At 40.3% G+C, this 21,631-nt stretch overlaps 3 protein-coding genes across 3 annotated transcripts; all 3 read left to right on the forward strand.

Annotated features, from left to right (window-relative positions):
- Positions 1-2,499: 2,499 nt before the first annotated feature.
- Positions 2,500-3,451, forward strand: LOC6584256. Its single transcript, XM_002009876.4, has one exon. It carries the CDS (start codon positions 2,742-2,744, stop codon positions 3,315-3,317), a length of 576 nt encoding a protein of 191 aa, XP_002009912.1. The 5' UTR covers positions 2,500-2,741; the 3' UTR covers positions 3,318-3,451.
- Positions 3,452-5,665: 2,214 nt separating this feature from the next.
- Positions 5,666-7,755, forward strand: LOC6584257 (probable serine/threonine-protein kinase yakA). The gene is made up of 2 exons (XM_032732348.2): positions 5,666-5,786; positions 6,804-7,755. The coding sequence occupies exons 1-2, from the start codon at positions 5,778-5,780 to the stop codon at positions 7,689-7,691; spliced, it is 897 nt and encodes a 298-aa protein (XP_032588239.1). The 5' UTR covers positions 5,666-5,777; the 3' UTR covers positions 7,692-7,755.
- A 2,837-nt stretch (positions 7,756-10,592) lies between these two features.
- On the forward strand, positions 10,593-15,494 carry LOC6584258. The gene is made up of 3 exons (XM_044010318.1): positions 10,593-10,887; positions 12,891-13,252; positions 14,673-15,494. Exons 1-3 carry the CDS (start codon positions 10,885-10,887, stop codon positions 15,397-15,399), a joined length of 1,092 nt encoding a protein of 363 aa, XP_043866253.1. The 5' UTR covers positions 10,593-10,884; the 3' UTR covers positions 15,400-15,494.
- Positions 15,495-21,631: the final 6,137 nt, after the last annotated feature.

The following is a 21,631-nucleotide window of genomic DNA, read 5'->3' on the forward strand; positions in this document are numbered from 1 at the left end:
CAGCCACGCCTACTCCATCGATCTAACAGGAGTGCCAAGAAAACTTTGCTTTGGAGCGAAAGGTTCTTCACTAAGGCTCGTATTGAGTTGATTGCAGCTGAGCTCGTCTTGATGATAATAGGGCTACAAACAAAATTTCCCAAAAAAAAAAAAAATAATAATAATAAATAAATAAATAAATAAACAAAAATAAAAAAGTCAATAAAAAATAAATTTAAAAAAAAAATTAAAAATAATAGCAGTAAAAATTAAATTAAATAAACTAAAATACCAACTCAGGTCTAAATATAATAGATTGCACAAAAAAAAGAATAAAATAAAAAAAAAAATAAAAAATAAAAATACATTAAAAAATAAATTTTAAAAATAAATAAATTTAAATAATTAAATAAAATAAAATAAACTAAAATACCACTTCAAATCATATAAATAGGAACATAATAATAATAATAAAAGTCTAATACAAATAAAATAAGATAAATTATAAAAAAAAAAAAAATTCTAAACCAAATTAGATCTTATAAATAAATACCACTTCAAATCGTGTTAATATGCATATATAAATAATAACAATAATAATAATAATAATAATAGAAGTCTAAGCCAGCTCAAATCTTATAAATACACTGACAATTGCAATTTGAGCAATCGCATTATCCTGCCTGCCTAAGTTCATCAATCACACACGGAACTGGCTTGGTTTTTCGTATATATCTCGTTTATGGCCACAAATTGATATCGGAGCTATTCGAAGCACATTTGTTAGACTGCATTTCAGCTGTCGGTTAGTTGGCTGCACGAAAGATGAATACCTTAAGCCACGCCCCTTAGCTTTAACAAGGAAGTCGAGGGACGCAGTGCAGCTGCACTCGCCTTAGACACACATACACACACAGACAGGGAGAGACGCATGTATCTAGAGCCACGCCCCACAGCTGCTGCTACTGCTGCTGTTACTGGGCGTGGCGTCTTTTCACTTGAATAAAGTGCTCGCCAGAGAAGTAAAAACCCGAAAATAATAGCAAAAGCATCTGAAGATATTCTATAAAAGCCGAGGCTAACGAGATTTGATGAATTGCAAGTCTTTGTGAATGGAAGCTGCAAGAAAACTGTGCGTGAATAGCGCTTTCAACTTCAGCGCCCGCATCTTAGCCAAAAAAAAAGGAGGAAATAAATCCATTAAGTGGCTTAAACCAGTACAAAAAAAAAAAAAAAAAAAAAAAAAAAAAAAAGATGCACAACAAGAAATACGGCAACAGCAGTGAAAAATGCAGTTGACATAAAAGGCACCCAAGGAGGACAGACAGACAAGCAGTCAGACAATCGGACAGACAGACCGCCAGATAGACAGACAAACAGTTAACTAGATGGCACAGCATTCGGATGGGATGGCAGCACAAAGCATCTTGACGAATTACTTGACAGCAACTGAGCCACTGAGACGCAGTCCACGAAAATTTCATTTGACCAAAAGCCTTAACGTATCAGGTTGCCATTTATTACGTGGCCGTTGCAGCCGCTGATGGTTGCAACAATTAAAATGCGATTTGCAGTCAGCCGTAATTGGGGCAATATCATATTTACGGCTCGCAATTAAATGAACACAATGCAGACGCCATTTCCTTCCAGTTATTGTTGCTATTATTAGCCATGCCTCCAGCTTCTGATATCTTTGTTATCTATCCAGCTATCTATAGACATTGTAAGTGCCCGGCATATCGTGTGATATTCATTTGTCGTGCAGTCTCTATGTCTGTCCAGCTGATAAACTTCCAGATAAAAATTCATGTTCAGGTAATTATTTGCTTTGAGCTTGGATAGGTTTTGCTATTAAAGCATATGCCGCAAAGTATACAATTTGAAATATGCAACTATTATAGAGTATTAGAAGTGTATTGAAATATTTTCCTTATTTTATTGGTTCTATGCTCTTATTGGTTCTATGCTCTCTGTCCGCCATTTCTGTCTGGCAATCAAATATATAAAAATTATTTATATTTTCTGAAGGCAATGGAAGATAATGCGCACAGAACAAACAGCTTAAGGCCAGAAAGAGCGAAGAAACAGAGAAAGACGGAATGAGTTTAGCTCTATCTTGATATGGTTCCGCTTTTGAGAGAGAATCTACTCTGCATTGGTCAGCCTTTGCATTCAGTCTGTCATTTTTTTCAGCTATGGTCGCCTTTGCATATTGGAAATGGATCTCCCATATTTGGCAGCTTGAGTCTTCGCTCTCGCTCTGTGGGCTCGCCCCGCTCCGCCTCCATATGCAAAACAATCGTCTTGCAGATTGTCAACCTCAATGTAAACATGTTTTTGCAGGCAAAGTAAAATATTTGCGGATATAGCGCAAAGTATGCAACGAACGCAACTGAAACATCAATTCAGATTGGTCCACAGATGCAGCTGGGACAGCCACGGCATAAAAATGAAAGTAAACAGTCGACTAATCACGGCGAACGAAATGAGGAAAAACAATGCCTTGATTTTGCAGCCAGTTAGACGTGTTTGATGGGAAAATGTGTTTTGATGTGTAAATAGTATAATATGTAGCAAGCTCAAACAAAATTCAAACCAAATTCAAGGAGTTAGCCCCCAACGCACTCAGACAGAGACAGATACAGACATACAGAGAGTGACAGAGAGAGCGAGTTAGGGGGAAATAGAAAAAAAGTGAGAGAGAGAGAGAGAGAGAGTGGTATAGACATCGTATCAAGATCCATTCTGAAATCCATTCAGTTATGGAACGACTCTCGTTCTCAGCACTAACCATGGCAATACTGCTGCACTCGGTCATGGGCATCTCGTATTACTTTCTGCTGGCCCGATGCTCCCCGGCGCCCCTACTCGGCAGCTGGCTGTTCGTGGCGAGCATTGGGGCCGTACTGCAGGTGGTGCGCATATTTCCGCACTGGTGCCGCAACTGTTCGTCTCTGTGCCGCCTCACCCTCGAGATGGGCATCTGTCTGCTGACGCTGGACCTGATGCTGACCAAGCTGTGGTGTCGCATCGAAGCGCTCTGCCACTGTGCAATCATCGGCATACTGCAGCAGCTAGTCACCGAGGAGTACACCTTCGAGAGCTGCGAGTACTGGCTGCTGGGCATCACCACCAGCATCATCGGTGCCTGCCTGCTCTGGCTCACGTTGTGGGCCACCGCGCTGCCTGCCCGACTGCGCCTGAACTACATCAACTGGCAGACGAACGTCTCACGTTCCGTCAAAAGCAATATTTGCCACTTGGCCTTCGGCCCATCGAGCATGCGGAACAGCACGGCGATTCAATGCCAAGATAGCATGCAGAGCTTTGCCAGCTGAGCTAAGCGTATCGCTTCTGTTCTGGCAATAGACATGCAAATAAGTGTGCCCAGAGTTGGATTCAGCTACGTGGCTAACCGCACGGATTGTATAACGAAAATTATACTAAAAATTAAATAAAGAGTGCAAACAGAGTTTCCATTTGTTATCCATACTCTTCTATAAAAAGCAGAGATTTGCTAGGTATAATATTTATTCTTTAAGGTGCTGCGATTTGCTGTCTATACTATTCATTAAAGGGCAAAGATTTGGTTTGAGTGGGTTCCATTAGTATACCACATTATCACTGATGGGCTGAAGCTGTAAAATCGTTGTAAAGAATCGAAAAATTAAAATTCTTTAACACATTACTTGTTCATCAATTTAAAATGTCCGACAGATTACGATTTATCATGGAAATTCTGCATGACAAACTGAAAATCGGCTTGAGAGTCAGAGAGATAAGGTTTTTCAATCCCAGAGAGTTGAGTAGGAATCAATCGTAGCGGCTTGATGAACAATATATAAGAACCTCTCAAAAGACTCTATAGCAGAAGATGATCTTTGAGATGAGAGAGTGAGGTTGGAAGTCAGAGAAGAAGAGAGGAAGAGAGAGAAAGAAGACGAGAGAGAGAGAGAGGACGAGAGAGACAGAGAAACCGAGAAAGAGGCAGAGACAGAGAGAGAGAGAGAGAGAACAGATTCCAATGACTGCAGTTCGATCAATCGAGTCTTAGCTCACAGTTGGCTAAATGTCATCGTTTATAGATGATCCACACATTGATTATACTCAAGTCAAATGAACCTAATGATATATGATCTCTTTATTGGACCTGTGTATATATTCAGAAGCCGTTACGGCCAATAAGAGGGCTATTGACCAATAATAGTTCACTAGGTGGACAACATTCATAGATACAACTCTTTATAAATGACGTGCAAAGGTGCGAGCGAATTTATAGTGTTACAGTGTATTATAGTAGGGCTTCTACAACCATCAGGTTACTAGTGTAGGCACCAATATATATTTAGTAGAGTCTATATTTAATATCAACTACACTTAAACATTAAATAATTATATATAACAGTTATTTTGAAATCTATTCCTAACTGAAGTGAATTTTAGCCTTAGCTCGGAAGACCTGATTGACTAACACACTTGCCGAACATCTGATGTCCGATTGGGAATTATAATTCTCAATTATAACAATTAGCTAGCCGCAATTCATTAGCTTTGAGCCACACTCAATGATTATAATATCCAAATTCAAGCTCAGAATTTTGTGCAGCTTGAAAAACTAATGTAATTCTCGTACGACCTTGCCATGCTTTGTTGTTGTTGCTTAGCTGCATAGCTATTGCTATAACTGAGCAGCAAGTAAACCAAGTGGGGAAAAGCTATTTTGGTTGCTTTGGCTGGCTCTAGCTTTGAGCCAACCGGTGCTCGGCTGCTGCTACAAAGAAACCCGTTTGAGCGTATCATGGCCAGGAGGCAATGCGGAAAACATCCGCAGCCAGCGCCTAATTGTGGGCTGCTGCACTTCTCTGCTCGTCGTGTTTCGGAAGACGGAACCAAAAATCCAAAGCAGTCAGAATGTCGGAGACGAGCTTGCCACACGGCCAGATACTCTGCAAATGTGTGCGGAGGTATGAGGATAAGGATTTATGGTGGTTTGCTGCGATGAGATTGTCAGATGTATATATGATATATATGTATATCTGTATAAATATTTATATGTATAAATATTATTTTCATTATATATGTTATTTATATTTATATGAATATATATCTCTGAATAATAATAAAATGAATAATATGTATAACTATGATTTTCATTGTATATATTATTTATTTTATATTTTTATATTTATTTTTCATATTTATATTTTAATTTAGTATTCCATTGTGTCATAAATTTCTTTATAAATTATTAACTCTAACTCTATTATGAACGTTGTGGAATGTCTGCAGAGCGCATTCCCAGTTGGCGCGGTAAACTTGAACTTGAGTTGAGCACGACTTAAACTGAGCTATGCTGCACATGCAACAATGCGCACAGAATGAGCTGCTGTGATAATGTTTTGATTTCCACGCCGCAGCACCAAAAAAAAAAAATAAAATAAAATAAAAAGCAAAAAAAACATGCAATAGCTCGTGAGTGAGTAGCAAACGGCTTTTGGCTGCAACTTGTGGCATGCTACAGTTAAACGGCTTTTAATGGCGATTGAGGAAAATTGGCAGCTTCCTCCCACCTCGCCCGGTGGCTCGCCTGTCCCCAGCTGCCGCACCTGTTGCGCCCGCCTGGCTCGGCGTATATAAGCAGCCTCGTCGGCGTCCGTGACGTTAATCAAACCGCGTCGCCTGACAGTCGTGGGCTGCAGCCAACTGAAGTGCAAGTGTTTAGCCAACATCAGATACAATTTCATTTGGTCTCTCATTAAAAAACGCGACCCAGCGAGTGTCACAGCAAACGTTAAATCATGGCAGAGGTGAAGCATTTACTGCTGTATATTATTTATTTTTGTTTTTGTCTTGGTTTTTCATTTTTGTTTTATTAGTGTTTTCGAACAAATATTTGCTCGTGTATGAATGAGCATAATTGCTGTGAGGCTACGAATTAAATGAAAAATAAAAGCAAGCAGCAACAAGACAGCGCGCAGTGAAAGTGAACTTTAAATAAGATTGTTACGCCCATCCATTCATGGAACTTGGTTAAGTAATTTTCGGTGGCTTGTGTTTATGCCATTTGTATGGCAATTAACCTGGCCAAAATGCTTAAACAGAACAGGCTACCTAATTACCGCGTTGCCCCCATTGGGCGTTGCAGCTTGCCAGCTTGGACATGAAACAAAATTTATTAATTAACAAAACAAACGATGCCTCTCTCTCTCTTCACATCTCCATCTCCATCTCTCTCTCTCTCTCTCTCACTCTCTCTCTCTCTCTGTCCCTTTCTCTATTTCTCTTTGTGAACTATTACCAAATTGTTAAATTAACCATATTCGGCCAAAGCGTTTTGCTTACAATGAAGCAGTTTTGTTGGCATAAATTATAGTCAAATTATTATTGGATTTTGTGAGGCGTATATATTTTAAAGAAAATTGAAAAATAGACCTAAAGCTAGATTTATAATTCTCATCAATAGATTCCTGTAAGCAGCTTTCACTTGGCATAGCCAAATCTCAAACGTCTTAGAATCAATCACATCAATCAATCAGTCATTGAGAAAATATTGTTACTTGCTGATTCTGCTCTGATTCTCTTACTTCTATCTAAACTCTAGATGTACTACATTTATATGATATGTTGTATTTTATTGAACAAGTCTTTTGCTTTTTTTAGTGAAAATTTAATCTGGTTAATTGATTGACATTCCATATATATAAAACTTATTATGTTTTACACACAATATATCATAGAGCAAATTGCAATGTGTGTCGCCTTTTGATATCTGACTCATTAATTCGAATTTGCCGTTACACTCGCTAAACTCTTTCACATTTCAGATGCTGTGCCTAGGAAGATTCCACTGCGTGTTGCTGCTAGTGCAGCTGCTCGTGCTGCCTTTGCTGCACGCTCTGCCCGTATCAAGCCCCGAGATAGCCAACAAATCGGGCAAGTCCGCCAACAGTGTTCAAGTGCAGCAGCAGCAGCAGCAACAACAACAACAGCAACAACAGCAACAGCAGCAGCAGCAGCAGCAGCTACTCCAAGGCAGCTCAAATGGCCAGGATGTGCATCTGAACTCCCTGAGTGCTTTTGCCACCAACTACGATAGCATAGGCACGGCCCAGGCGCAGCCGCAGCCGCAGACAGAGGCCGGCTTCAAGCCCTCCTACAAGCTGCCCGAAATGGAGACGAACTTCTCGCCCATGCAGAGCGTCAGTCTGGGCGACAGCCCCCCCCTTGCCAATCTGCCCAGCACGCCCATGCTGATGCAGTATCTGCCGGCGCAGTCGCTACAGGATGGCAGCGGCACCGTGCAGTATCTGCAGCTGATACCGACGCGCCCCATCATCGTGCCTATCAGTCCGTACCTGACGTCAGCGGCCTCGGCCGGCGTGCAGCCGCCGGTGCCTGCACTGACGCCCAGCGTGGCCGCCACGCCCGATTATGGTGCACGCAGCGTGCAGCTCAGCCCGCTGCCCGCCAACACTGGCGTCACGGGCCTGCACTACTCAGGCGCCGGCCTGCAGGGCTACGCCAGCGCCATCTCGCCGGTGGCCGCCTATCGCAGCAGCTATCGCATCAATCGCGAGGCAAAGGAGAAGAGCTTCCCGCCCGCATTCAGCCTGAATATGAATGAGTATCTGCCAGCGGCAGCCGCTAATCACGGTGGCACGCCCACGGGCGCAACATCCCATCCACAGCTGTATATGAGAACTAGGACATAGTTGGCTGACTCGAGTTTGTTGTTTAAGTCATTCGTTTTTTTTTAATTTGTTTTTTTTTTTTTTTTTTTTTATTAATATTGTTATACTTAACTTTGACTTGTTATTTGTTATATTCGAGAGCCGAATAAAGATATTTTGAATAAAAGAATTGTAAATCATTCAAATTAGCTAGCTTAGAGTGAGGTCTGAGTGAATGTATGCTGTTATTGCTGAACTATGAATACATATGAACTATAGATATACTATAGATATAAACATATCAGGTAAAATTTGATATAAATTAAAAACATTCACTATTAATTGATCATCAAAATCATAACTCTAAGAGAATGTTCTGATTGACTGACTCGATTGGAATATAAATAACTTAGTTTAAGTGCTCCTATTGTTAATTTCAGACTAACAAAAACTTGACTGTTTCTAAGTTCACATTGTTACATTTACATAGTCCGACTCATCCAGGCATTAATGCAACATTATAAATATTACAGAGTCTATTACAACATGCCCGAGTTGCTTATAGGCCCAACAGAGTAAACAAACAAACTAAGATGACTCGGAGCAAGGTCGTCTTAGGCCAACAATCAGCCGCCAACAGGCAACAGTTAACAACTAACAGGTAACGGCTAACGGCCCAACAGCCAAACAGAATGAATTTCCATTGTCTCTGGGCTGTGTGTGTTTTTTTTTTTTTTTTTTTTTTGTCAGTGAAAGTAAAACAACAAATTTCACGCCCGCCCGGAACAGTCGAATTGTTAACATGCACTTGTACACACACACACGCATATATATATAAACACACGTGTGTCAGCAGTCATTACGTTGTCAACCTTGAAGTTGCGTCAGTCAGCCAGTCAGCCAGATGCCCCAAGCGTTCCAAATCGTAGTCCCAGTCCCAGTCCCAGTCGAGCCAATACTTGCACTCGACCGTCTAATTGTCGCGTTTTGACAAATTCATTTGGCTGGAGCTCGGCCTGTGCGAGAGGCTTTCATTACCACTCCATCTTGCGATCAATTATAGCGATCGAGCCGACCTTCTTTCACTTGCGGCATTATGTGGACCGAGTGCCGACAGGCATTTCAAAACAGTTCCAAACACAGCTCGTGAATGCTCTTACTCTGGCCCTGATTATTAAAATTAATATTGGAAATTCTGTATATATATCTATATTTCGAATATCTCTATTTTCATATAAATTATTTTCAAGTGGGTCAAGAACTTTTTATTAAACTCGAATGCTCATTGCATGAAAATCAAATTTTTGGACAGCAAAAGGTTTAGAGGGCGGAACAAATGGATTGAATGATTGTGAATAAGATATAGGTATCATATATATATATATATATATATATATATATATATATATACTATATACTACATAGATATATCAACTTTCTAAGTTCTCCGATGCACAGAACGTGAAGATCAAATTTCTTAGCAGGCAAAGGGCCCAAAGCCAGGAGGAACAAAAAAATAAGTGTGAACAAATATTATATATACGTATGTGTAGAGAGTAATCTATATACATATAAATTACATACACATATATATAATACTGCATATACATATATAATCTTATTCTATCAATTCTTATATTTTACTGTTGAAATTTTACCTCTGATTTAAGCTTTAATATATCTCCATACATAATAAAAGTAAATGTATATGTTTATTATTATATATTATTATTCAAATTATTATTGTATTTTTCTTCTATTACACATTGAAGACATAAATGTATGTATATACATTTTAACTATATACAAATAAGATCTTAATCGCATCTCAATCTTCGCTTCAAGAAAACTCTTTGGCAATCGAAGATAACTCAGTTCTGCCAACACACCTGCCCGATAAGGCGGGTACAATTTTAGTGTACAACATCTCTGACCATACCCGAAACTGTTATCGAATGCAGCACATCGATGTACATATGCTGCCACAATTTACTTTCGAGCAGCTCTAATGGCGTTGACGACGCCCCACGGCGTGCCCAGTGCGTCTTGTGGGGCCAGCGTAATGGAATTTGTTGGCTCTGCTCTGGATATGGATGGAACTGATTAGGCACACTTGCTACGACGGCGACTGCGCCTCGTGGCGGAAGTGAACGGTTAACAACAACAACATAACTAATACCAAGCAGAAGAAGAAGAAGAAGAAGAAGAAGAAGAAACCAGAAAACTACTTGAATATAGTTCAATTAATGGTCATGTTCGAGATGCTCTCGTTGCTCTGTCGCAGAGCAGGTGCAGGGATGGTGAAAGGGGTGATTGCTTTGGAGGGAGAGTGGGGGGGGGCTGCTTTGCATGTTGGCTGTCTGTTATAACACTTTTAAATGCGTAAATTAGCTTTGATGGCTTGACTTTGCATATTGTTGCTGTTGCCTTTTTGTTTTGTTTTTTTGTTTTCTGTTTTTTTTTTTTTTTTTTTTGTGTGTGTTGAAGTTTGGGGCGGTGTTCAATGTTTGAAATGATTTCAATTTTTAATTTCCGACTGGTGGCTGTGCTTGCCCGCACTTTCCATTTCAATTAATTGCGCGCACTTGGCGCTCTTAGCCGCCTTTTGTTTCGCATTCGTGGGCTTGGCTCACTTGGCTCAGTTTCAGCTGCAATCCTTCGACTGACTCCCATCTGCATTGCTAAACGTTTATTGCCCTCTATCTCTCTCTCTCTCTCTCTCTCTCTCTCTCTCTCTGTCTTTGCCTCAATCTCTCTCTCTCTCTCTCTCTCTTTCTCTCTCTTTCTGTCGCTGTGCTGTTGCCGAGCAGCAACAATGCGTCCACTTGTTGGGCTTTGGCCATGCCTGCAGAACTGCACGGCCGTTTCTGTGTTAGCCAAGTTGGCTCTTGGTATAAAACGCACCGTTAACGCTTCGCTCTGTCGCAGTCGCAATTGCTACGCTACGTTGTTTGGTTTCGGCTTCGTTTCAAATTGCGCCGTATTTGTTTATTTGTTTTTTGTTTGTGTTTTTTGTTTGTGCTATTTTTGTTTCATTCTCTCTATCTCTCTCTCACTCTCTGCTTACTTCGCGAATGTCGGCAGTGCGTTGGAAATTTAATTTTGGTTGTTAAGGAACATCCGCTTTAAAGCATAACCAAAGTGATTGATCGCGTTTCTTTTACGACTTTCTGCTAAATAAGGCCAAAGACTTGCCAAAAATCAAAAAGCAGCTCGAATCGTGCAAAGTGCAGAAATGGTGCGTAAAGAGCTGAAGCTCAAAAGGTTTGCTAAAGTGACCCGAAAATCGGCATAGAGCTTAGACTGAGTATTGAGTTAGTAAATATTGACAGGAAGTTTTTGTTTAAGGAAAGTATGTTGACTTAACGGTATACGGATAGAGCTGTTACTTCTTCAGATTTCTCTTACATGTGTAATTCATAATGAATGTATGTATAATTGATGACGGACTTTATGTACATTGATAGGGCTGTTCCTTGAGGGAGGAGATTTCAGAACGTTTTTCCCTTCTCATATATATATATATATATATATACATTATATTTACTGTATGTATAATATCAATTATATTGCTTACGTAAATAATAAACGACTTCAAAGTCATTTAATATGTCTCATATAGGTATAAAACTATTATAACATGGATTTTTATTGACTTAGATTGGCAAAGAACCAAAGAAAGCAAAAAATTGTATCTCTTCTAGAAGTGTACATAGATGATTCCTCATTCATTTAGCAGATATTCCAAAGGTAAACTTTAAGGCCTAGACAATTATCTACTTGAAGCCTTATCGCTGAAATCTGAACACTGATCTTTGGTATCAGAAACTATACTTTCAGATACCAAATATTGCACTATCAAACAGTTAAGAACATCATATTAGCTATTACTGAGGAAAACCATATAAACCAGGCTAACTATAATTGTATCTAGTCTCATTATAGACAACCTCCAATTTGCACTGATTCTTAAAGTTAAGAGCAAAGTTCATAAGTACATCTAGAGTCTTATTATAAACAACCTCCGATTTGCGCTGATTCCTAAAGTTAAGAGCAAAGTTCATTCATCGACTGAGCATAGGTCAGCAATTCGCCTTCGACTGCAACAATGCAATCTGTCGCTCTTAGACCGCCCAGGCTGACAATTGTGAATGACACAGAAGTATGATTGATGGCCAGGGCCCTCAGAGCACTCAGAGCTGTTCTGTACAGGCGCGAGTTTGTCTTTTAAGTCTTTTGATTTTGCTGAGTTTTTTTTTTGTTTGTTTTTTTTTTTTTTTTTTGTAACTGCGGGCCAAACAAAGGCGCGCAAATTACGCACTTTAGCGCTGGCAATTGGCAGTCCATCAGATCCATTAGCCGAGCTGTCATCAATCAAGCTGCATTTGCATTCGCAGCGCCGGGCATGTGACCTGCGAGCGATCATTACCAGCCGCTGTGGCCAGCAAAATAATTAGAGAGCAGCGTCAAACTGGCGCACGCATCTATGATAATGCTCACGATGGCACTGACAGCTCCAACTGGCTTAGCGCGCCACAGCGAATGCTGTGCAGCCGCTTGGCCAAAAATTGCAACTAGTTTTTCAAAGACTTTTGAACGGATTTTTCTGTTTCTTTATTTTTTTTTTATGATCTTTTGCCTTCTTTTTTTTTTTTTTTTTTAATGTGGCATCATTGGGTATTGCACAAAAAATGCAATTTTTGGCTGGCGAGACGAGTGCAGTTTTCGGTTCAATTCGAGACCGTCTCACGTTGAATGCAGCAGGAATGTTGCAATCGGGGCCGCTTAAAGTTGGCGTTGCGTTTGAGTGCTTCGTGACAAATGGCCGTTAGTTTGGACCAGCGATTTAGAAAGGCGCTGCTTATCAGTGGCGCTCGGCCTGGCCTTGTGCCGTTTGGCCAGCTGCTCGTCTGGCCAACTGATTGGCTGGCCACCCCCACCTATTATAGCCGTCTGTGTGTTGCCAATTTCACAGTTAATGTATTACTATTACTATTCGTCAAGCCGGTTGATCTCGAATCTCAATCAAATGCATCACTGGTCGCAGGTGGGCGTGGCACTGGCCACATTTCAGCGAAAGGCAGCTAGCAAAGCGTAAACCTTTCACTGCCGATTCCAAAGCCAAGCAATAAGTTAACATTCAGCTATAGCAACAATAAACACAAACTGCGTACACCTGCGTCATTACATTCGCTTGCTAAAAAGGCCCAACTAAACATCTTCTTTTCTCCGCCTCCACAGAGACAACTAGCTCTGCTCTGGGCTCTGCTGGCTGCGCTGACCGCGACTCAAGCAGCGCTGCAGCGCCCACCACACGGCTACGACGATGACAACACGCCACTTCAGCTGAGTCTCGAGGATCTGGAGCGCGAGCAGGAGCAGCGGCTCGATCTCAATCGTCTGCCACTGCTGCCCACGCACTACGAGTGGCATCCCAGCGTGGCGGCCAGTGTGCCGCCCAGCTACATCCAGGACGCCGCCAAGCTGGAGCAGGTGGAGCGTCTGCGCCAGCTGCAGCAGCAGCATCAGCAGCTGAGCGCTGGCTACGCATTGCCCGACCAGCTCTCAGGCGGCTATCTGCTGCTGCAAGATGGCAATGCAATGTAAGTATGCAGGTGGCAAGAGCTTTCAAGCTTTTGGCTTGTGACTTGGGACGAAGCTCAAGTGCAGACACAAACCAGACACAAATCAGACACAAACCAGACAAGCCAAGACTGCAGCAGTTCGAAGCTTTGCAACGTTAACTTTAGTGGCTACACATAAAAGCTTTAAGCTCTAAATGATTAATACTTTGAGTTTGAAGTTTTGTAAATATAAATATTTGCCTAAATTGCTAATTTTGCTGGGGAGTCACAGAATTTGATGTTTATTTGGATTCGTGATTATATAATAGAATCGGAATCAATCTAGAATAATATACATAGATCATAGAAATCAGATTAACTTTAGTAAAATTTGAGATATCAAGTCAATATACACATATGGCAGAAAACCGGGTATTGCCAATAAAATTTTGAATGCAGGATCAATATAGATCAATATAGATGATAGACATCAGGTTAATCAAAGTACGCTTGTTAATAGAAAATCAATAGATAGATGATAGAAAACAGAATAAAATTCATTAAATTTTAGTTAGATAATCAATATAGAATATAGAGTTCATAACATTTTGAATACATTTTAGAAGAACGAGTAAAAGACTAAAGTCAATAGAGATCAATAAAGATTGATGATATAACACATAATGTCATTAATTAAATTTAAAATAAATTCCAGAAAAACGCCTACAAGATTTACCAATCTAACCAGTATTATTTAAGTTTTAAAAGATGATTTGAGGCTTGGTTTTTCTTACAATATCTTAACAAAACTGAAATTTTGATAGGAGTGGAGAGCCGCTCTTGCTTTATGAGTAGGCAAAGTGAGAAATAGTTGAACAGACTCTATTTAAGTGCGGAAATGTTGATTTAAGCATCCGCTGGGCATTATACACTACCATATGCTGGAGACCATAAAATAATAGAAATATAGTTCTTTTATTAGATATTGAAAGTGATTTGGATGTTTAAGAAAACCGCAACATTAACAAGACCAGACCATCAGATACTTGGGATTAAAAAACACACACACACACTCACACACACAAGTGCCTAGTGAATTGCGGTTTTCCAGCTCTTGTCGGCAGCCAAATTGCCTGTTTGTCAATTGAATTGGCGAATTGGCTGAAAATGAGCGAAAATTGCAGTGTTAATCGAATGCCCTTAAAGACACATTTAGACGAATGCAGCCAGCCAATCTGCGATAGATAGCTCTTGGCCTGTGGGTGGGTGTTGAAACGGTCAGTTTCACTCACGACTGCAGCCGGCGTTGGCTTCCGACAAATGGCAGCATCGATTGCCTTAATAAGTAGCAGAGATTAGATAAACGCGGCTCGTTAAGTCACATCTTGCTGGCTCTCTCACACACACTTTCTCTCTCTCACTCTCGCTTTCTCTCTCTCTCACTCTCTCTCGCTCGCAGCTCACCTACGTCCGCGTCGACGGCAGCAACGCCAACAACAACAGCCGCAACGAAGACGCAAACGCGATTTCTACAGCCCATTGTGCCCTTTGATCTGGACCTGCAGCTTCAGCTAAATGGCGTGCAATATCTGGATGGCAATGCGCTGCCAGCTCCCACCACCACAGTGCTGCCACGCCCCATACCCAGACCCGTACCACGTCCGCTGCGACCGCCCTACGCTTTCTTGCAGCAACAGCATCACCACCACCTGCCAGCGCCGTCGCTGCGCCCCAGCCTCAGCTCACATGGCGGCCCAGTGGCGCTGCCGCTGCTGCTGCCGCAGTCCAAGCAGTTCGCCTATGCCCCTGTGGGCCAGCGCAATTATGCGCCCGGCACCCGCATACCGCTGCCCTATCCGCCCAGTTTTGTCAGCATTACGACGCGACGGCCAGCGTCTGGGTACGCAGGCGGCTACTCGAAGCCCTTCCGGCCATCGCAGCCAGATCTGACCCCGGATCTGTTCGCCGGACGTGACTCCAAGTCGCTGCTGGACTCCTACATACCCAGCTGGGAGGTGCTGCGTCTGTACCAGCAGCACCAAACGCCGCGGCCATTCCAGAGCCACACGCTGGCCTACGCTGTGCCCATCCAGCGAGTCTTCAAGCGCGACTCCCAGCCAGAGACGGTGCCGGAGCGCAGCCGCATTGTCAAAAAGTCCCTGGACAAGCAGCTGGCGCCGCATTAGTTTGTATTTCTTAGCAAATGCAACTATGTATAATTTTTATTATTATTTTTTTTAATTTCTCATTTGTTATAATTAATGTTTGTATTATTTATTCAGTGAAGCTCAATGCATTTTTGTTAATATTTTTATGTAGACTAGAAAATGTTATATATATATTTATTTTGATATACTTTGTGGCCTTTGTTATTAGATGACATTCCAATCACTTAACCAAGTTATTTTAAATAAATGCCGTAAAAATATATGACTGAATAGTAGGACAGATTGCAGCTTGTCGTCGTATATTGTTGATTCATCATTTATTATATTCATCATGTATCTCCCACCAAGGGCACGTTTTCGCCAAGTCAGCGTTGCTTATGATATGTATTATGCGATTTCGTAGATTTCTATTCCAAATCTCCATATTTAGTGCAGTTTTTATTTTAATTTTTGCATTTTAATTTTTTTCTTTTTCTTTTTTTTTTTTTATTATAAATTGAAAGTTTGTTGCCAATTACAAAATCTTGTCTTCTTCGTTCACACATTCGTTACGAAATATAAAATATCAAATTATATTGCATATGGCATATGATAAGTAACGATGGTAGTCATATATTTTAGCTTGTTTATTAATTATGTCATACACCAAGAGGTGTTATTGTTGTAATTTTTTTTTTTTTTATCTCTTAGTTTCTTAGGTACTTTTTCTTTGTCATGTACCTACATATATTAGTATATATATATATCAGTGTTTGTAAATGAAATTCAAAGCAGATAATCAAGTAAAATTATGTTCTGTTGGCTTCTAATAAATATATTTAAGAAGAAAGAAAAAAAACACTATGCTAATATGAATTTGATAGAGCTCCAATGTATGTAAGTATGTATGACAGGACTGCATTGCTTCACGCACTACATAAATCGAATGGAATGAACTCGAATTAAGCTGATTGACTGAGCGGCACACAATTTATTGAGAGAGTTCCAGTTCGCACCATACGGCCTGCAGTGAAATTGGTGAGAATTAATAAAGTAGACAAGCCGAAGCATATAAATAAATATTGCGAATAATTTCCCATCTGGACAGTGGCGTGACATGCCTGCAATGAATGAGAAAATCAGGATAATGATTAGCCCAATTACGTATTCGAATTTATTTGTTAAGTCTGTAAGCCATTGCCAAATATACGACTACTCAATAAAAATCAGCCCCCATTAACAACAACTTAGCTACGCCCCTGCGCCTGGAACTGATTTGAATAGAGTATTGATTAATATTTTTTAGACAGTTGCATGGAAGGCAAATGCATTTCCTTAAACTCTCTATCACACTCGCACTCTCTCTCTCTCACACACACACTCGCTTTCTCCTTCTCCCTCTCTCTCATTCTCTCTTTAGTAGCCATTTGAAGTAAGCTCAGTACATCTATCACAAACGAACTTTCAGCTTATCAAATCTGAGCAAATGCAATGCCAATTTTAATATACACATATACATATGTATGCATGTGAAGACGAATGTCTAGCCAACACTCACATAAGTATTTCGGAGCTGAACTCGAGTTGCTGTTGTGTGCACTTTGGTCACATAACATGCGGCAAGCGCCATGTCCAGGCCATTTAAAGCGAGGCGAAGCCAATCGAATCTGACGACAATCCAAATGGAAGATGTGCCTAGCTGTGCCCGCTGCTGATGTAATCGCGTCCATAAACCGAGGAGCCACCAATAACAAACAATTACACCGGCCACATCAGCAGACGGCATCAAAGCTGCCAGTTTGCACGGCTGCACCCAAGTCGCCGTCGCCGTCGGCGTCGTCGCATCTCTGCGAGGCGATGCTGCAAAATTATGATTTGTATGGCAGTGTGTTTGTTTGTTGTTAGATTTGAAAGTCGGCAACTGTGCAATTTATGCAAGTAGGAAGCGTTGCACAGTCGCCGCCAACTGCAGCAGCAGCGGCAATAACAGCAACAGCAGCAACAGCAGCAGCAACAACAACAAAAACTGTGGCATTAAGAGGTCGCATTTTGGCTGTTAATGAAGCTGACTGCTGACTGCTGGCTGCCACTGTTGAGGGCCCAATTGTTGCATCGTCTGCTGCGGTTTGCCTGCCAACCAATTATTTACGAAAATATATATGAAGAAGGAGGATGTTCCAGCTGCCCAGCTTCCGCTCATCAGCTCTTTAAAGACCATGTTTATAATAACCAGGTAGTTAACTGGACTGAGTGTGGCATTAGCATTAGCCCTCGTACCGCCGTCATTTCCTGCTTTTAGCACACTCAACTTCTCGTTAATATCGATAGAGAATCGGCCATGAAACCTTTCTCTGCGCTTCTCATAATGGAAATCTCACTCCTAGGGAGAACTCTACGTGCCTCAACTCTTATTGTCGACTGGCATAGCTATGCATGGTCCTCCCTAAAGCTTCATTAGCTTGTCCCGTTATCAGATACCTTACAAGATAATTATAATTATACAAACTCTATGCCGTTTGGAGCTGGTAAGACAAAGAGTCTTCCCTTTTTTTTTTCTCTCATTCGAAATTCGTGTGTACAGCAAGTAGGAGCCCGCAGCCATGTAGACAAGACTCCACTTAAAATGTAAATGTACTTTCCAATCATGTGATATAAGTGTTCCTCGCTATCAAAATAACATTTAAGCTACCATCTAAATTGCCCGGTTTCAACAGGCCACAGCACAGGCCGAGTGAAACGGGTTTTTGCCGCGCAACTAACCCATTATCTTTTCCAAACCCAGCTAATTTGCAGCTAATTGAATTACTTAGTTAACAAAGTGTTCGACATTTAGTGAAACTAACTACTTGAAATGGGCGTCCATTTGCAAAGTTTCGCTTTCGCAGTATTCATGTGCGAATTTCGTAGCTCGCAATTATTTTAATTTAGATTGCTGACGGACGGGACGAGCAATGCATAACAACAATTTCTTGACTATTTATTAGAGTTGCCTGGCGGGCAACTGAACAAATCGACAAATCGAAAAATCGACGCCTCCGGACACAATCTATGTATCTCGGTTGACCTTGCGCTGCCCAAGGGCCCGCTCCAGATGTTCCGTACTATTCAAATGCATGCCCATCAACATAATAGGGAACTCACCTTCGGATCGTATCGAATCGAATCGAATGCAGGTCGATTGTTGTCGCTGTACAATAAAAACTTATTTTTCCTCTAATTTATTATGTTATTTATATTATTTATTTGTATACCCTACTACAATGGGGTATATACGCTGTGACATTGCATGGGCGTGGCAGATAGCAGTAAATATATATACATATATGAGCTGGCTCAAACTAGCCCTGCTCGACTTTCTCTAGACTTCGCTATTTTAATTTGTAATATTCATAAATATACGTCTAATACAAATAGAGTTTAGGGTTTACGACGAGTTGAAATTATAGCTAAGAAATAAAGAGGTAAATTCGAGTCAATCAAGTCGATTAGAAAATTCGTCTCTTTGGCCATTTACAGTGAGTCACATGAATATTCGGCTTTTTTTCTGTATGTGCCTAGAAAGTTAGGGCAACAACTAGTCGCCATTGGCGATCGTCGAGTTCCTTTTGGCTGCTGACTAGCGCTTTAAGCTGCATGGACAAAGCCCACGTTAACCTTCTGCAAATGGGCGAGTAAGCTGCATTATCATTGCCGATTATTATGACATTTCGTATTATTACAAGGGAGCGACGACGACGACGACGACGACGAGCGCATCTCCGGCCAAGAGGTAAAAGCACAATAAATAATCGTGGTAATCATAATAATGATAAAAGTGACGCCTCGCTTCATCTGGCCGACTCACTGATATCGCTGTGGGCCATGCGGGGCTTACTTGATGTGGCTATGTGGCAACAGGGCAGCCCACTTGCTTGCTGGCCAACATCTCAATTGCTGTTTATTTGCCTATCGGGGCGATCAGGGCGAACGCCAACTGAAATTAAAAAGCTCGAAAAGAGTGAAAAAAAAATATATATATATATATATATTTATATATATAAATGAAATAAAAATAAGCAGATAAAACACCAAATTTCGGACAATGCAACCGATTGGCGATTGTTGATTGCGACGGGGCGCGTGATATTCGTATCTCTTCTTTTTTTAAATTTATTTGAGTTTTTCTCTTTCTTTTTACTCTTTTAAAATATTTTATTGCTATTATCGTTATCGCGTTGAGCTGTTGTTGCTCTTCTTTTGCCTTTTTTTTTTTTTTTTGTCGTGTTTTTGTTTTTGTTTTTGCTGCTGATGTTGTTTTGGTCAAATTGGATTACAAAACTGACAAAAACAGTTGAATGTTTGCATTTAGCCGCCTTTGTTATGCCATTTCTTTTTTCACACACAAACCCGAGCCACCGGACCCAAATCCAAATGCAAATCTCGAATATCCCAAGCCCCAGCCAAAGCCCAAGCCCAAGCCGTAGCCCAATCCCAGACCTCTTAATGCGCCAATTAAATTGCCACTTTACTTGTGGAGCAGCCGAGCGAAGATCGCGGTTCGGATGTGCATGGCGCTGCCGCCGCAATTGTCTTTATGCAAATGACATTTCGATCGGCGCTTTTTTTTTTTTTCATTTTCATTTTCATTTTATTTTATATTTATTTATTTGTGGGGGGCTTTGTGACGAACTCCGTCGCGCTGGGCTGCCTTTGTGCCAGGCATAGAGATTGTAATGGCCAAAAATAATAAGCATAAAATGTATTCATCTAAAATGAAAGGTATCCCAGATCGAGCATCGAGCATCGAGCGTTGCGCCACGTTTTTTTTATGACTTTGAACTTGAACTGGGCGAACAAATGTTTATCTTTCTAAAAAAGAAATTTCGTAAAATGAAAGGCAGGGAAATAATGGACAAGGTCACTCGGGCAATTCTAGTTATGGTTATTCGAATGATAGGCGATGTTTAGCAATGGCTATTTCAATAGACGCCCGTATGCATAATTACTTTTTATATTCAAATTCTATGTTATCTTCGGAGTGAATTGGGCAATTATTTTAGTTAATAAATGAGGGAATCACATACTCTTAATTATGCTAGTATTTAATTTATAAAAAATAAAGAAAAATAAAAAAATAGCAGTCAATATTTTTTATGTGGCCTTAGCTGTAAATTCCAAATTTTAATAATCGTTTAAGCTGCAGCGATCTTTGCTGAGCTGATCATTAAGAAGTATATCTAATTGGAGAATTCTTCTGTAAAATTCTTCTTACATTCCATAATTTATTGCTCTTGCCATGGTCTCCCACAGAGAGAAAGTTTTAAGAGCTGTATTCTATTAAGAAGTTTTAAGCAGAAGCTCTTGTAGAAAGATCTTCTTATAAGGCTTTGATGCTTGCTCCTGCATGTCGTATACGTAACGTTTTATGATGAAATTTAATTTTTATTTATTCATTATTTTTATTATTTATTTTATTTTATTTTATTTTTTGCCAAATAACAAATTTCAATTAAAATATACAATAAAAATTATTAAAAAAATTATTATTTTATTTTTTTTAATTATTTAGTTATGCTTATCATATTTTATGAAAATTAATATATGTGTATATAAAATTTACACTTTTGCGCTAGAAAATTTAGATTATTATCAAACAATTTTTGAAATCATGGAATGTCTATTGATATACATCTGAATAACCATTAATAGATAATAGTCAGCACACAACTCTAGGAAATATTCAATCCATTTCATATTTCTCGTTTCATCGATTAAAGACTATATGTTCGTTCATTAACTTTACGTTGGTTGCATTGGCCGCCTTTGCTGCTATTAAGTCGAAGACTAGGTTTTTCATATGCCAGTGACATGGTATTTATATATAGTAATATATATGTATATCTTTGCAAATGGTAGATATCATGTTAGCCGTTTTGTGGCTAAAAGAACTTGGCAAAAAGAGAAAAAAGAGAAAAAAAAAGTGTAACGTAAAACAAGTATTTTAACATTGAAACGAATCTGAAAATTTGTTTATTATTGCATTTGCTTATTGTTGCAGCCGCGTATGGCAGCAACCTACACCTTCATACACACACACGCACACACACACATCGGTGTCATTGCTGGTGAACTCGTATGCTGCTCGTTCCGCACGTTCCCGTTGGCTGACTGACTGGCCAAGTGACTTGGACTTGCTGCAACGAAGACGCTGCTACTGCTGGTGCTGCTGCTACGATGGCTGCTGCTGCTGCTGCTGCTGCGGCGGCGGCTGTGGCTGGGCATAAAAACCAAG

Source organism: Drosophila mojavensis, unplaced genomic scaffold, assembly GCF_018153725.1.
Source record: "Drosophila mojavensis isolate 15081-1352.22 unplaced genomic scaffold, ASM1815372v1 contig_136, whole genome shotgun sequence".
Lineage (NCBI taxonomy): Eukaryota > Metazoa > Arthropoda > Insecta > Diptera > Drosophilidae > Drosophila > Drosophila mojavensis.

Bases quoted from the DNA above. Each gene is read 5' to 3' on its own strand.
- LOC6584258 (XM_044010318.1), top strand. The intron at 13,253-14,672 runs GTAAGTATGCAG...TCTCGCTCGCAG, and splicing joins CTGCAAGATGGCAATGCAAT to CTCACCTACGTCCGCGTCGA.
- LOC6584256 (XM_002009876.4), top strand. From the start codon at position 2,742: ATGGAACGACTCTCGTTCTCAGCACTAACCATGGCAATACTGCTGCAC.